The sequence below is a fragment of the Triticum aestivum genome, chromosome 7D, assembly GCF_018294505.1.
Source record: "Triticum aestivum cultivar Chinese Spring chromosome 7D, IWGSC CS RefSeq v2.1, whole genome shotgun sequence".
Taxonomy (NCBI): domain Eukaryota; kingdom Viridiplantae; phylum Streptophyta; class Magnoliopsida; order Poales; family Poaceae; genus Triticum; species Triticum aestivum.
In genome coordinates, this window is record NC_057814.1 from 46,598,504 (window position 1) to 46,611,275 (window position 12,772).

General features: G+C 48.9%; 2 protein-coding genes across 2 annotated transcripts; one reads left to right on the top strand and one right to left on the bottom strand.

The window, feature by feature from the left end:
- The first annotated feature begins 1,112 nt into the window (after positions 1–1,112).
- LOC123170505 (protein STRICTOSIDINE SYNTHASE-LIKE 10-like) lies at positions 1,113–2,580 on the top strand. Its single transcript, XM_044588367.1, has one exon. It carries the CDS (start codon positions 1,537–1,539, stop codon positions 2,572–2,574), a length of 1,038 nt encoding a protein of 345 aa, XP_044444302.1. The 5' UTR covers positions 1,113–1,536; the 3' UTR covers positions 2,575–2,580.
- A 7,443-nt stretch (positions 2,581–10,023) lies between these two features.
- LOC123167985 (very-long-chain 3-oxoacyl-CoA reductase 1) lies at positions 10,024–11,356 on the bottom strand. Its single transcript, XM_044585846.1, has 2 exons — positions 10,932–11,356; positions 10,024–10,854 (listed from the first exon to the last, which is right to left on the bottom strand). Exons 1-2 carry the CDS (start codon positions 11,287–11,289, stop codon positions 10,202–10,204), a joined length of 1,011 nt encoding a protein of 336 aa, XP_044441781.1. The 5' UTR covers positions 11,290–11,356; the 3' UTR covers positions 10,024–10,201.
- Between the last annotated feature and the right edge of the window lie 1,416 nt (positions 11,357–12,772).

Below are 12,772 nucleotides of genomic sequence, written 5' to 3' on the forward strand. Positions count from 1 at the left end.
GCCCGCACGTTCTCCGGCCGTCGCTGCCCTCGTCGCCGGTCGCCCGGTCGCCGTCGCTGCCCTCGTCACCGGTCGCCGTCGCCGTCTTCGTGCATGCAGCAGCCTGCTCCTGCGGTTGCAGCTCCCCATGGCGACGACCGCAGCTCCGGTGCGGCGGCACAACTCCGATGCAGCCGGCCATCCTCGTCGCCGGTTGCAGTATCAAAAATGGCATAGTCGCGTCGCTTACAACCAAAAATGTGGTGGTAGCAAAAACCAGTGCCGATTCCAGCAAATCAAACACACCATGGAAACAAAAAAAAAAGAAAATGAGGCATCGGTTCTAGCAAAAAACTCGCACAGGGTGGAAGCAAAAACATGAAAACACCGGTTCCAGCAAAAACATGATACGGTGGAAGCAAAACAGACACCGGTTGCAGCAAAGTCAAGACGCCGGTAGCAAAAAAATGGGTTGTTTCCAGCAAAATCCAAAGACATTAGTAGCAAAAAAAATGATTGGTTGTAGCAAAAAAACAAACTGGTTGCAGCACCAGCGTCGGGCCGTGGGCACCACCGTCAGGCCGTGGTCACCACCGCCGTGGGATGGCCCCCATTGGTTGTAGCAAATCCCGTCATCGGTGGTAGAAGCTTTTCTGTAAACGATTGAAACTTTTTTTGCACATACGATTTCAAAAGCTTTCTCTGTCGAACGGTTGCAACTTCGCTGATTGTGCAGAGTTTGGTTGTAGCTTTCTCTCTCGAAGGTTGAAGCTTTTTTCCTCTACGGTAGAAGCTTTTCTGTAAACGATTGAAACTTTTTTCGTTTTGAGCAGCGCCTGGGTGAAAGCTTCCTCTATCGTTAAGTTGAAGCTTTTTTCGTCAAAGGTTGTAGCATTTTCTGTACACAGTTGTAGCTTCCCTCGATAGCACTGAAGGTTTGCAGCTTTCTGTATATACGGTTGAAGCTTTTCATATAGAGTTTGAAGCTTTTTTTTAGCGGTTGCAACACACGGGGGTCTGCGGCAGGTTCTGTAATGCCTCGGCTGTAGGTAGATGTGTGACGCCGACGGGCGTGCGACCGCCGCCGCAGATCTAGAAGAGGGGGGGAGGGGGAAGTGGGCGGATGGGGGGAGGGAGGAGGTGCGGAGGTCGTCCATGGCATTCTCGGCAGCAGCCGTGGTTTGGACGGCGCGGGGTTAGCGGAGAAGATGGGGAGAGGTTAGCGATGGGAGCCGCGTGGAGGGAGGAGGTGTGGATCTCGCCGGCGCGCGCTCCGCCTCGTATCTCTGGCCACCTCTGGTAGCAGCTCGCCGGCGCATAGTCGACGGGAGCCGCGGGGCGCGCTCGGACGACGGGGGAGCAGCTGGGGAGCGAGAGAGCGGAAGAAGAAGGCAACCATAGCGAAGGAATAAGGTGGGGTCACGGTCTGTTCTGGCCACATGATGACTCCCAATCGAACGTCCCGCGCGCGACCGGCCCAATGTTCGGCCGGCGCGCCGGGTATAAACTTTTCCGCAAGATTAAGGTAGCCAGCCAGCGAGGAGGGTAGCCGCCAACATGGGCTGCGGCATGAGCCGCCTCCTCAAGGCCACCGCCGCTCTCGTCATACTCGTCCTTCTCTTCATGCCCGGGGCCATGGCAGCCGCCGCCGCAAGCTTCGACGCCTCCCGGACACAGCAGCTGCCCCTGCCGCCCGGAGAAGTGCACGGGCCGGAGAGCGTCGCCTTCGACGCTCAGGGCCGAGGCCCGTACAGCGGCGTATCCGACGGCCGTATCCTGAGGTGGAATGGGCCCAAGCTCGGCTGGACAACATACGCCTACGGACCAGGCTACGACAGCGAAACGTGCACGACATGCAGGTTTGGCACGGAGGCGGACATAGAGAGCCGCTGCGGCCGCCCGCTTGGCCTGCGCTTCAACGAGAAAACGGGCGACCTCTACGTGGCCGATGCGTACAAAGGGCTTATGCGTGTGCCGCCCGGCGGTGGGGAGGCCACCGTGTTGGCCGACCAGATTGATGGCATGCCGTTGCGCTTCACCAACAGGGTTTACGTCGATCAAGTCACCGGTCAAGTCTACTTCACCCACAGCTCGATGAACTACGACAGGTCTGAACACGAGATGGTCACCAAGACGGGGGACTCCACGGGCCGCCTCATGATGTATGATCCACGAACATCGGACGTCATCATGCTCCAACCTAGGATGACATACCCGAACGGTGTCTCGCTCAGCACCGACCGCACGCACCTCGTGGTCACATCTACCGGCCCATGCAAGCTGCTGAGGCACTGGATAAGAGGGGTCGACGCGGGCAAGTCCGAGCCATTTGCCGACCTGCCGGGCTACCCAGATAATGTCAGGCCCGACAGGAAAGGAGGTTATTGGGTGGCGTTGCACCGTGAGAAGAATGAGTTGCCCTTTGGCCTTGATAGCCATCTTCTTGCTGTCAGGGTCGGGGCTGATGGGAAGATAGTCGAGCAGATGAGAGGGTCAAAGAAAGTCAGGCCAACCGAGATCATGGAAAGAGACGACGGCAAACTCTACCTGGGTTCGGTGAAGCTTCCTTATGTCGGCGTAGTAAAAAGGAAGTAGAGAGAAGTAGAGAATAGTATGTATAGGAGGGCTTTTAGTTTCTTATTATTCTTGCCGCTAAATGTAATGCTCCAGTTTCTTTTTGTATCAGGCAAACTATTGTAATCCTTATTTTTACGATCAGACCATTTGTTTTTTGCTTCATTTTAATGTCCGGCATGATACTGATGTCGTTTACTGCCATGCGCTAGAGAGATGCAAACTTGAAGATATAGGATGGATTTAGTTTCTTATTATTCTTGCGGCTATATGTAATGCTCCAGTTTCTTTTTGTATCAGGCAAACTATTTAATCCATATTTTTATTAGCAAACCATTTGTTTTTTGCTTCAGTTTAATGTCAGCCAAGTAACCGATGACGCTTACAGCTATGCGCTAGAGAGATGCAAACTTGAAGAGACGGACGTAGGGCGTGTCAACGGAGCCGATCCACAGTAACCCGTTCCCCTGCACCACCTCGCTCACCGTGGAGTCGCTGAACCCCGCAGCGCCACGGCCACCCTGCCGTTCTTGACATCTCCGGTGACGACAACCCTGACGGCCCTCGTGGAGTTCGCCATGGTACCGTTCTATTCCCACTGCTTTTTTCGGTTCAAGCCCACCCAGTACCCATCCCTGGTCTCCTCTGTCCGGGCGCACGTTGTCCGGGTACCGCGGCAGCTCGGCAAGCACCTCCGTTTCCCCCGCCGTGGGTGCGTGCAGCCAGTGACGACGAAGCAGCCTGCATGACAATGTCTTGGCGACAACGAGGTGCGTCCTGTCGGCGCTCACAGAGTCACAGCCATGCCGTTGGGGAAGGCCAGGCCGGACCTGAGCACGGTGACATTGCCGGTCCGCGGGTTGCACATCATTAGCCGCCCGGTAGTGTCACCGGTCAGCACTCCCTCGCTACAGGCATTCACAACCATATGATTAGCTACTTGTCTGGTTGTGAATGCCTGCATCTGCATGCACTACTTCTAGTACGAGCGAGTTGTCAATGCGCGTGAATTCACTAGAGCTCTTCTAAAAATCCATGCCCACCTTCCGCTCCGAAGCGAGTAGTGTTGGTGCTGCCTCTCGCAACACCTCTTCTTCTTCCTCACAAATTCGTTACAGGCATGCACAACCATATGATTAGCTTAATAATAGAATGACCAGAGAAAGAAAAATGCATGTACTACTACTCTACTAGCGAGTTGTAAATTACATTGGTTATACATGAGCAACGATGCTATACACACGACAATTGCCGAAAGATTTTTGGACGACACATCTCATCAAGCCGTTCGTGTGGACTACAAACCTGGTCAGCTCCGTCCAATCGTCCATCGTGCACACTTTGTTAGGGACATGTCGTCCTTGTAGTAGTTTCGATACATGAGTATCACTACAGGAATCATTTAAGATGCCCACGGCCAAATATATGCCGACGGTCATCGTCGGCGTTCATGGAGCTAAGCCGACGGTGAAATGGTAACCGTCGTCATAACCCGGGTGGTGGTGCTGTTGGTGGTTCTACCTCGAGCCGATCGCCTCATTTTGTAAGTCTCCTAGTCTCAGATGCATTTTTTTCATAGTTAGAACATTTCTGAAGCCACACACTTAGAACTGGATAAAATGCCATCCTAAATGGTTGTGATTCTTCATTTTGTAGTGATGATGCTATTTGGAGGTACACTTCAGGTGGACGGTGCTCGTAGGCCGTTGGCTAGGACTTTTGACTTCTTTAGTGGATGCTATGTTGACTTCTGTAGGGGATGCATTATGGTGGATATTGATGCTGTGTTCGATGACATGATGCTCTATGTTGATGTTGATGCTACCTACTTGTTTGAAATGATGATGCTATATAGTTTTGTGATGGAGATGTTGTTATATATATTGTGCTCATTTTATTTGCAAAGTAGAAGCAAAAATAGAGAAAAAAAATTGGCCAAAACTATACCGACAGTTTAACCGTTGGTGTAGCCTCGAACCCGAGCTACCAGAATACGACACGTCGCATCTACGCCGACGGTTTAACCGTCGGTGTAGCTTTAACGATGTCGACCGTTAAGCCGTCGGCATAGGGAGACCACCGGAAGAAGCCTACTGCCGCCACATGGCGCATCTATGTTGACCGCTTAACCGTTGGCATAGATATAAGATATGCCGACGGTTAAACGGTCGGCATAGATGCGCCACGTGGCGGCACCAGACGCCTCACTGTGACGGTCGGCACTTGACGGTCGCACTGTCAAATAGTTTGCCGACGGGGATATATGCGGACGGCCGCTGTCGGTATATGTCATCTATGCCGAGGGTTTTTATATGCCGACGGGGAATGGGGGTATGGCTACGCTATTTATGCCGACGGGGACCGTCGGCTTACCCTATGTTGACGGTTTGAGGGCCTATGCCGACGGGTTTAACTGTCGGCATTTTACGTGATTCCTATAGTATAGCCAGCAGCTCGCTATATTATTGAGTGCCTCACGGTCTAGGCGTGCATAGATTGAACGAGGAAAAATTATTAGCGCGTGTTTGCATGCACATTATTTATCATGCACTTGCGAACGGGGCATTGGAGCATCCAACCACCGGGAGGCATGCATGCCAACACTAGTAGAAAAAGGCCCATTTGTCCCGGTTCTGGAGCCGAGACTAAAGGGTCGGTACTAAAGGCCCCCCCTTAGTCCCGGTTCTTATACGAACCGGCACTAAAGGCCCTCCACGTGGCCGTGGTCGGTACTAAAGGAAATTTTTTATTTTAACAAAAAAATTTATGAAATTTTATTTTTTTATTTAATTTTTTTCGATTTTTAAATTTCTGAATTATTTTACAATTTAATCTCTAATCACTACTCATCACTGCTTAATTTAACCTCTAATCTCTAATCACCCCTCATCATTGCAAATCATCTAACTTCCCGACCGGTCACCGATCCTCTCACTACTCCAGCCTGAGCACGCTTAACTTCCGGGTTCTATTCTCTCTCGTTTCCAAGTCTGCACTTGTTGTTTTCCTGACAATAGTAAGATGTCAATCCTATTAACCCTCAGGAGTTTAGCTTGAGTATGAAGTCGCACGTTTCATTATTTGAGTTTGAAACTATTATTCTAAAAAAAAATTATTTAGTAACACTAATATTTCTTGAATAAGTAGTTTGACCATAGTTTGACCAGATTTGACCAAAATTCAAAATACTTAAATAATTATTTAGTAACACTAATATTCTTGAATAATTATTTAGTACCACTAATACTTCTTGAATAAGTAGTTTGACCAGATTTAACCAAAATTCAAAAAAAAACTGAAATTTGAGCACATCTTTTTTCCTTTCAGAATTTGAGGATTCTACAAATTTGCAAACAGGCCTACGGCATTCTAAAAATCGGATGCGGACTTTGGTGCTGTTTTTTTGATATATTATGCGTTTTTTGACATCGTACGCAAAAGATATGGCCGTTTTACTTTTTCATAACATTTTTTTGCAAAACATGTCCAAATTTAAGTTTTTTAATTTTCCTAACTAATAGATGTAGTGACATAACTACATCTCGAAGGATTTTAATTTTTGAATTTTTTATCATTTTCTTTTGCTTTTTACAAAACTGAAAAGGCGATCCACCAAGGGGGTAGAGTTTGAAAATGGGACCTTTAGTCCCGGTTTGAGACACGAACCGGGACTAAAGGGTGCGTTTAGTCCCGGTTCGTGTGTCAAACTGGGACTAAAGGTCTAATCTTTAGTCCCGGTTTGAGATACGAACCGGGACAAAAGGGCATCGCACCCTTTAGTCCCGGTTCGTGTCTCAAACCGGGACTAAAGGGCTCATTTGAACCGGGACTAATGCCTTTAGCCGCACGAATCGGGACCAATGCCCCCATGAATACCGGTTCGTGACTGAACCGGGACTAATGGGCTTATCTGGCCCAAACGAAAGCCCTGCTTTCTACTAGTGCAAACAGTTCACATTCAACCGTATACATGATACTATTCACCCGGAGGCATGGAGCTCGGCCTCCATCGAGGCCGCTTTTTCAGGTAGTTTGTCCAGTATATTCTGCAATTAAAGGCACACAAATTTTTCTTAGAAGATGCACATATTCTGAAAACACCTTAACCTACAGAGCAAGAGAAACATGAGCAGAAAAGATAGTAGGCAACAGAATTTATTTCCAGACTATTTTCTTCCTTAATTTGTATTTTTTTATGGAGAATAACCTCTGGCCTATGCATTGATTGATGCACGCAACTATTTATTAACTTATTTTCTCCATTAAGTATTTCCTTGATAAATTAGATACATAGAAACAGTATGCCATGAAGTCGATGGTACAAACCGTGTGCTTCATGAAAGATGACATGTCATTTGTCAATCTGATCAGTGCTTCTAAAGGATGCTTCCCACTTTGCATTCTACACAGTGCCATGTTCACCTCATTGTCTGGTCTCGTTGTCACCCTCGTTTTGTCTAGCGTACAGACCCCTCCGTCCTTGGCTTGGCCCATTTACTTATTTTTCTTTTTTTAACCTTCAAAAAATAGGTGCATGAAGTAGGATTCGAACTATGGACATCTCGGATTACTTCCACCCGCTATAACTTCGAACCATGAATTCTTTCTCAAATTTGAGATTTATTGGTAGTGACGAAAATTGTAAATAATAGAAGCATTCAAATTAGGAAAAAAATATATGCTCACGGCATCCGTCTAGCCTACTCACGCACGCTCCTCTCAACTCGTGTTGTTTTCACTATGGATAAATGACCACAACTTCTTGCAACAACCTGGCACATACATATGAGCCATTCATGCCAGGCTTGGACAACTTCCGACACCGTTTGCATGTTGGACACGTCTGGCCATGTATCGACCCTTTTTCACCGACAAAACTCCAGAAAATGCAAAACTTATCAAAATCCAAACAACTTGGCATAATGCCTTGAATTGGTCATAAAAGCTGGTGAAAAAATTGTGGGTCCATTTGACAGATATCGAGAAACATCATCCTCTCAGACGGAGCCTTCTAGCACCAGAATACCCTCAAACATTGTCTATTTTTATACATCCTTGAAATCACCCAAACTTCTAAAAGCAGGTGGGTAAGCCCATGGTAGGAATTCATGCTTGCTTGGAACGACTTTCGACACCGTATGCAAGTTACGACATGTCCGGACATTTATCAACCTTTTTTACCGAGAAACCACCAGAAAATGCAAAAACTAGTCAAAAACACAAACAACTTGGAATTGTGCCTTGAATTGGTCATACAAGGTCAGAAAAATAATTAGGGTCGTTTCAAGGATGTTGAGAAACAACGTGCACTCAGACGGAACCTTCTGGACTACCCTAACCCTCTCCATTCAACATGGTCTATTTTTGGACATCCTTAGAATGATCCTAACTTTTGCAACCAGGTGGGCATGCCCATGGTAGGAATCCATGTCAGATTTGAACGATTTGAACTTTTTCTCGGTCTTTTTAGACCGAGACAACTCCAGAAAATGCAAATTTGTCAAAAAATAAAAACAACTTGGCATTATACCTGAAGTTGACCAGACAAGACCATGAAAAGAATTGGGGTCATTTCAAATATAACAAAAAACAACGAGCTGTCAGACGGAGCCTTCTCGCCTACTGTACACCTTTCGTTGAACATGGTGTTTTTGTGGATTTCCTGTAAATGTCCCTAACTTTTTCCTGATGGGCATGCCCATGGTAGGCATCCATGCCAGGTCTGGACGACTTTCTAAGAAAACTTTAGAAAATGAAAAACTTTTAAAAAACCAAACGACTTGGCATAGTGCCTTGAATTGGTCATACAAGGCGTTGGAAAAAATTAGGGCCATTTAACATATGTCACAAAAAACGTGCCGTCCAACGGAGCCTTTTGGCCTACCCGGACATTCTCGGTGAACATTGTATTTTTTTGACATCCTTACAATAACCCCAACATTTTCCACCAGGTGGGCATGCCCATGGTAGGCATCCATGCCATGTTTGAACGACTTCCGACACCATATGCATGTTCCAACACGTCCGATCATTTATCGGACTTTTTTCATCGAGAAAACTTCAGAAAATATATAACTTATCGAAAACATAGTCAATTTCACACGGTGCTTGAATTGGTCATACAAGGTAATGACAAAATAACTGGGACAATTTCGAGGATGTCGAGAAACAACATCCTCTTGGACGGAGTCTTCTGGCTAGCAATGAGAGCAATTTTATCCGGATCGCATGTTCGGTTCCTCTAGCTGCTGTAAATGGGTGGGCCCATGTTAACTGTTCCTGTACGTAATTTGGCATTTAGGAGGTCCGCCGAACGGGAAACCCTATGCACGGCTCATTGCGTCAAAATGACGACAGCACGCAAAGGCAATACCCCGCATCCCTAGCAATGGGCAGGCCCATGAACCAGCGCTAGCAATCCGGTTTTGGGAACCCTCTAGAAGGTTCCCTGAACCTTTTTTTCTTTTTGACCATTTTTCCTGTTTCTTCTTGTGGTTTTCTTCGTTTTTCATTTTTTGTTTCTTTTTTCTCTTTTCTGTTTGTTTTTTTCAAAAATTGTTCAGAAAGTTCAAATTTTGTTCGACTTTTTAAAAATTGTTCCAAATTTCAAAAAATGTTCGTGTTTCAAAAAATTGTTCAAAATTCTAAAAATGTTTACATTTTTCAATAATTGTTCGGGCATTTCAAAAAATCTTCTTGTTTTTATAAAATTTGTTAATTTTTAGAAAGTGTTATAGTTTAAAAAAATGGTCATGTTTTCTTTTTTTAGGAATTTCAATTTTTTTCTAGTTTTGAAAATTGTTCACAATTTAAAAAAAATCGTGTTTGGAAATTTTGTTCAGGATTTCAAAATATGGTCACATTTCCAAATTTTATTTGAAATTTGTAAAAATGTTCTTGTTTCAAAAAAATTGGTCAAGATTTTCAAACATGTTCTTGTTTTCGAAAATTTTCTAGCTTTTTAAAACTTGTTCACAAATTTGGTAAGTGCTTGCTTTCACAGGAGATTCCCTTTTTTGAAAAGATATTGCTTCCAAAATTCCTAAACTAATTCGGATCTGCGTGGCTTGTTTGTACTTTAAGTTTGATGCTAGCTATTTGATCAGCTACAAGTGCTAGGTCAGTTGGCAGGAACACATTGTCTGTGTTCGAATCCCCGGCAGCACATACCAATTTTTTTTGCCTACAGTTCGCGTTCGATTTCTGTTGTTGTCTTCATGGGCCGGCCCAGTCGAAGCCCCCCCTGTGCGAAACGGCAACAACTTGACGCAGAGCGCGTCACATAGGAGGACCCCGCCAAATGTGTATGGTGACTCATTATATACGTACAAAAGTATATACAATTTGTCAAAGGTCTACATTGCGCTTTATATGTTTATTACTAAGGTGGTGTACCGAAGCGGAGCTCAATTCATTGAAATTACCTCAATATAAAATCTCACTTTTACTTTATTTTCTTGTCTGTCTTTTTCCGCTGTCCCACAAAACCAAACTACAGTACATTATATCTTTGTTGTCCAGATCGCCGACCTCAGATAAGAAAAATTCAGAATATTTGTGAAAGATACATTACATAATAATAAATACCAAGCTAACAAAATCATTTATTACTCCTGCCAACAAACTATGCTGGCTGGTCAGGTCGCCGCTAACGACGTCCGACGGTGCTCTGGCCTGATGATGACCTGAGCTGCTGGAAGACGGCCCGCTGCCGGAGGTTCTCGTGGAGGCGGTGCGCGGCGAGGACGCGATCCGGGACAAAGTGGGAGAAGCACCACTGCAGCCGGTGACCGAGGTTGGGCATGCAGACCGGGCGGCGGTGCCCGATCCAGCGCGCCGCAGCACGAGCGTACGCGTCCGACGTCGGAAAGATCAGCCAGGACAGGAGCCCTCCCCGCGTCACCATGTTCGTCACCATCTTCGTGTCTACGTACAGCGGTGCCTGACACTGCACATCGATTCCCTTGACCCTATACTCAACGTATAGGCTCCTGGACAACTGAGCAACATAGCGCTTGGTGGCGGCGTAGACGGAGTAGAGCGGGTAGGAGGGCAACGCCTCTGCGGCGCCGGAGCCGATGTTGACCACGGCGCCCCTCCCCCGCTCCACCATGCCGGGCAGCACGGCCGCTGTCACCTCCGTCACGGCCAACAGGTTGACCCGTATCATCCTCACCCACGCCTCCGCGTCGGCCTCGTGGAGGTACGTTGCATGCGGCGTCGCCACGCCGGCGTTGTTCACCAGCACTCCCACCTCCAGCCCATCCACCGCCTGCCGGAGCCGCCCCATCGCCTCTTCCCCTGCCGAAACACGACCGATCAGTACAGCATGTACCATGTACGGTAGTTCCTTGAGTGCTGCGTGCTGCTTGCTTCACCTTGAGGAGTGGAGACGAGGGAGAAGTCAAACTGCACGGTCTTGGTTAGCACTCCGTGGGTTTTGGAGACGGTTCCGGCGATGTTCTGGAGCTTGGCGGGGTCGCGGCCGACGATGATGAGGTTGAGGCCGCACCGCGCGAGCTCCAGGGACATGGAGCGGCCGATGCCGGATGTCGGGCCGGTGACGACGGCCCACGCCCCATAGCGGCGGCGAAGGTCCTTGGGGCCGCGCAGGCAGAGCGCGATGCCGGAGATGTGTAGGAGGCGACACGCGAAGGCCGCGACGTAGAGGGCGCCAAGTATGGCCAGCGAGACGAACCATGGCTCCTGCTGCCGGAGCAGAGCCTCTGCGCCCATCCGCGCTCGCCGTCCCTCTCCCCCCTCGTGTGCACGTGTGGCTCACTTGTTGCTGCGCGTGCTAATTAAGTAGTGCGTGTCGGTCGAGAGCCTGTGGCTTTGACGCCATGTCCGACGACACAAACCGCTGTATCACCCATCAACGGCCTACCAACCAACTACCAGTTTGTGTGGTAGTACTACTAGTTTGTGGCCTACTCAAACTGATCGCCCGTAACGCCCAATCGATCCGTCATCAATTTATTGCACGCCCCAAAAGACTGGCTTTTGCCTCGGTTCACAAATAGCCCCACCTCGCCTAGAGACAAGCAACATAACCTATTTAAATAGTGCTCTCGGTAAATATAAGGCTATGATCAAACTTTAGGAAAACGTTTAGAATCATCCAGATGATTTCTCCCTCGCGTAAACTATCTCTTCCGAACGACACGTGTGCCCACCCACCGCTCTCACTCCCCAGCCTTATCTCCTCCCGTCCGCTAGTCTTCTTTCAGCCACTTTCCTTTCCCAATCTCCATCCTCCCGTCGAGGACCACCGCTGATCCCCAGCAACCACCATTAGTTCAAATCAAGAGGACCGCTTGCCATCCCTCGCCATGGCAACAGCCGCCGCTACTGCAAGCAAAACATGGCGTGCATCCACCGTTGTGCATCCCTCGCCATCAGAACCGCCGCCGCTGCTACAAAACACGGCGTGCAGCCACCGCTGTCGCATCCCTCGCCATGGCAGCAGGCCAACAGCTACTGCAATGTGAGCCAGTGTTTTTGTGGAGGAGGCTTCCATGTTGCGAGCCCGAGTTGGGGAAGGCGTCATATGTGCTGCCACGAACCCGTGGATCTCGACAGGACGGCGGTGCTGCAATATAGCGCACTTGGTGCAGCGACCCCGCGTATCTCGCCGGCGGCGAAAGCTGACGACGCAACACGCATGGTGTTGTGCGCGTGGCGGCGGAGCTTCAATGCAGTGCGGGGGACAAGTTGCAATGTAGAGATGCAACTCTCGTCAGTGCTGCCGGCGATGCGGCGCTCCTCGGCGGCCACTAGTGCTGCGATGCAGCGGTCATCGACAGCAGCCGGCGCGACGGTGGAGCTTCAATGCAGCGCGGGGAGAAGTTGCAATGTCGAGATGCAACTCTCGTCAGTGCTGCCGGCGATGCGGCGCTCCTCGGCGGCCAGTAGTGCTGCGATGCAGCGGTCATCGACGGAAGCCGGCGTGGAGGCGGAGCTTCAATGCAGCGCGGGAGAAATTGCAATGTTGAGATCGAGATGCAACTCTCGTCAGGGATGCGGCGGTCCTCAGCGGCCACCGGTTCTGCGATACAGCGGCCATCCATGTCAGCTGGTGCTGCGACGCGGCGCTCCTCTGCAACTTCCAGTGCTGCGACACAACGCTCGTTAGTCCTACCGGCGTTGCTATGCAGCACCTGCGTCGCTGCTGAGAGGAACCAGTGATGCGATGCAGCGCGCTTCGACGGCGTCGGTA

Excerpts from the sequence above, each read along its gene's own strand:
- LOC123167985 (XM_044585846.1), bottom strand. The coding sequence starts at position 11,289 with ATGGGCGCAGAGGCTCTGCTCCGGCAGCAGGAGCCATGGTTCGTCTCG. Across the intron at positions 10,855-10,931 it reads CCTCGTCTCCACTCCTCAAG|GGGAAGAGGCGATGGGGCGG; the intron begins GTGAAGCAAGCA and ends GTGTTTCGGCAG.
- LOC123170505 (XM_044588367.1), top strand. The coding sequence starts at position 1,537 with ATGGGCTGCGGCATGAGCCGCCTCCTCAAGGCCACCGCCGCTCTCGTC.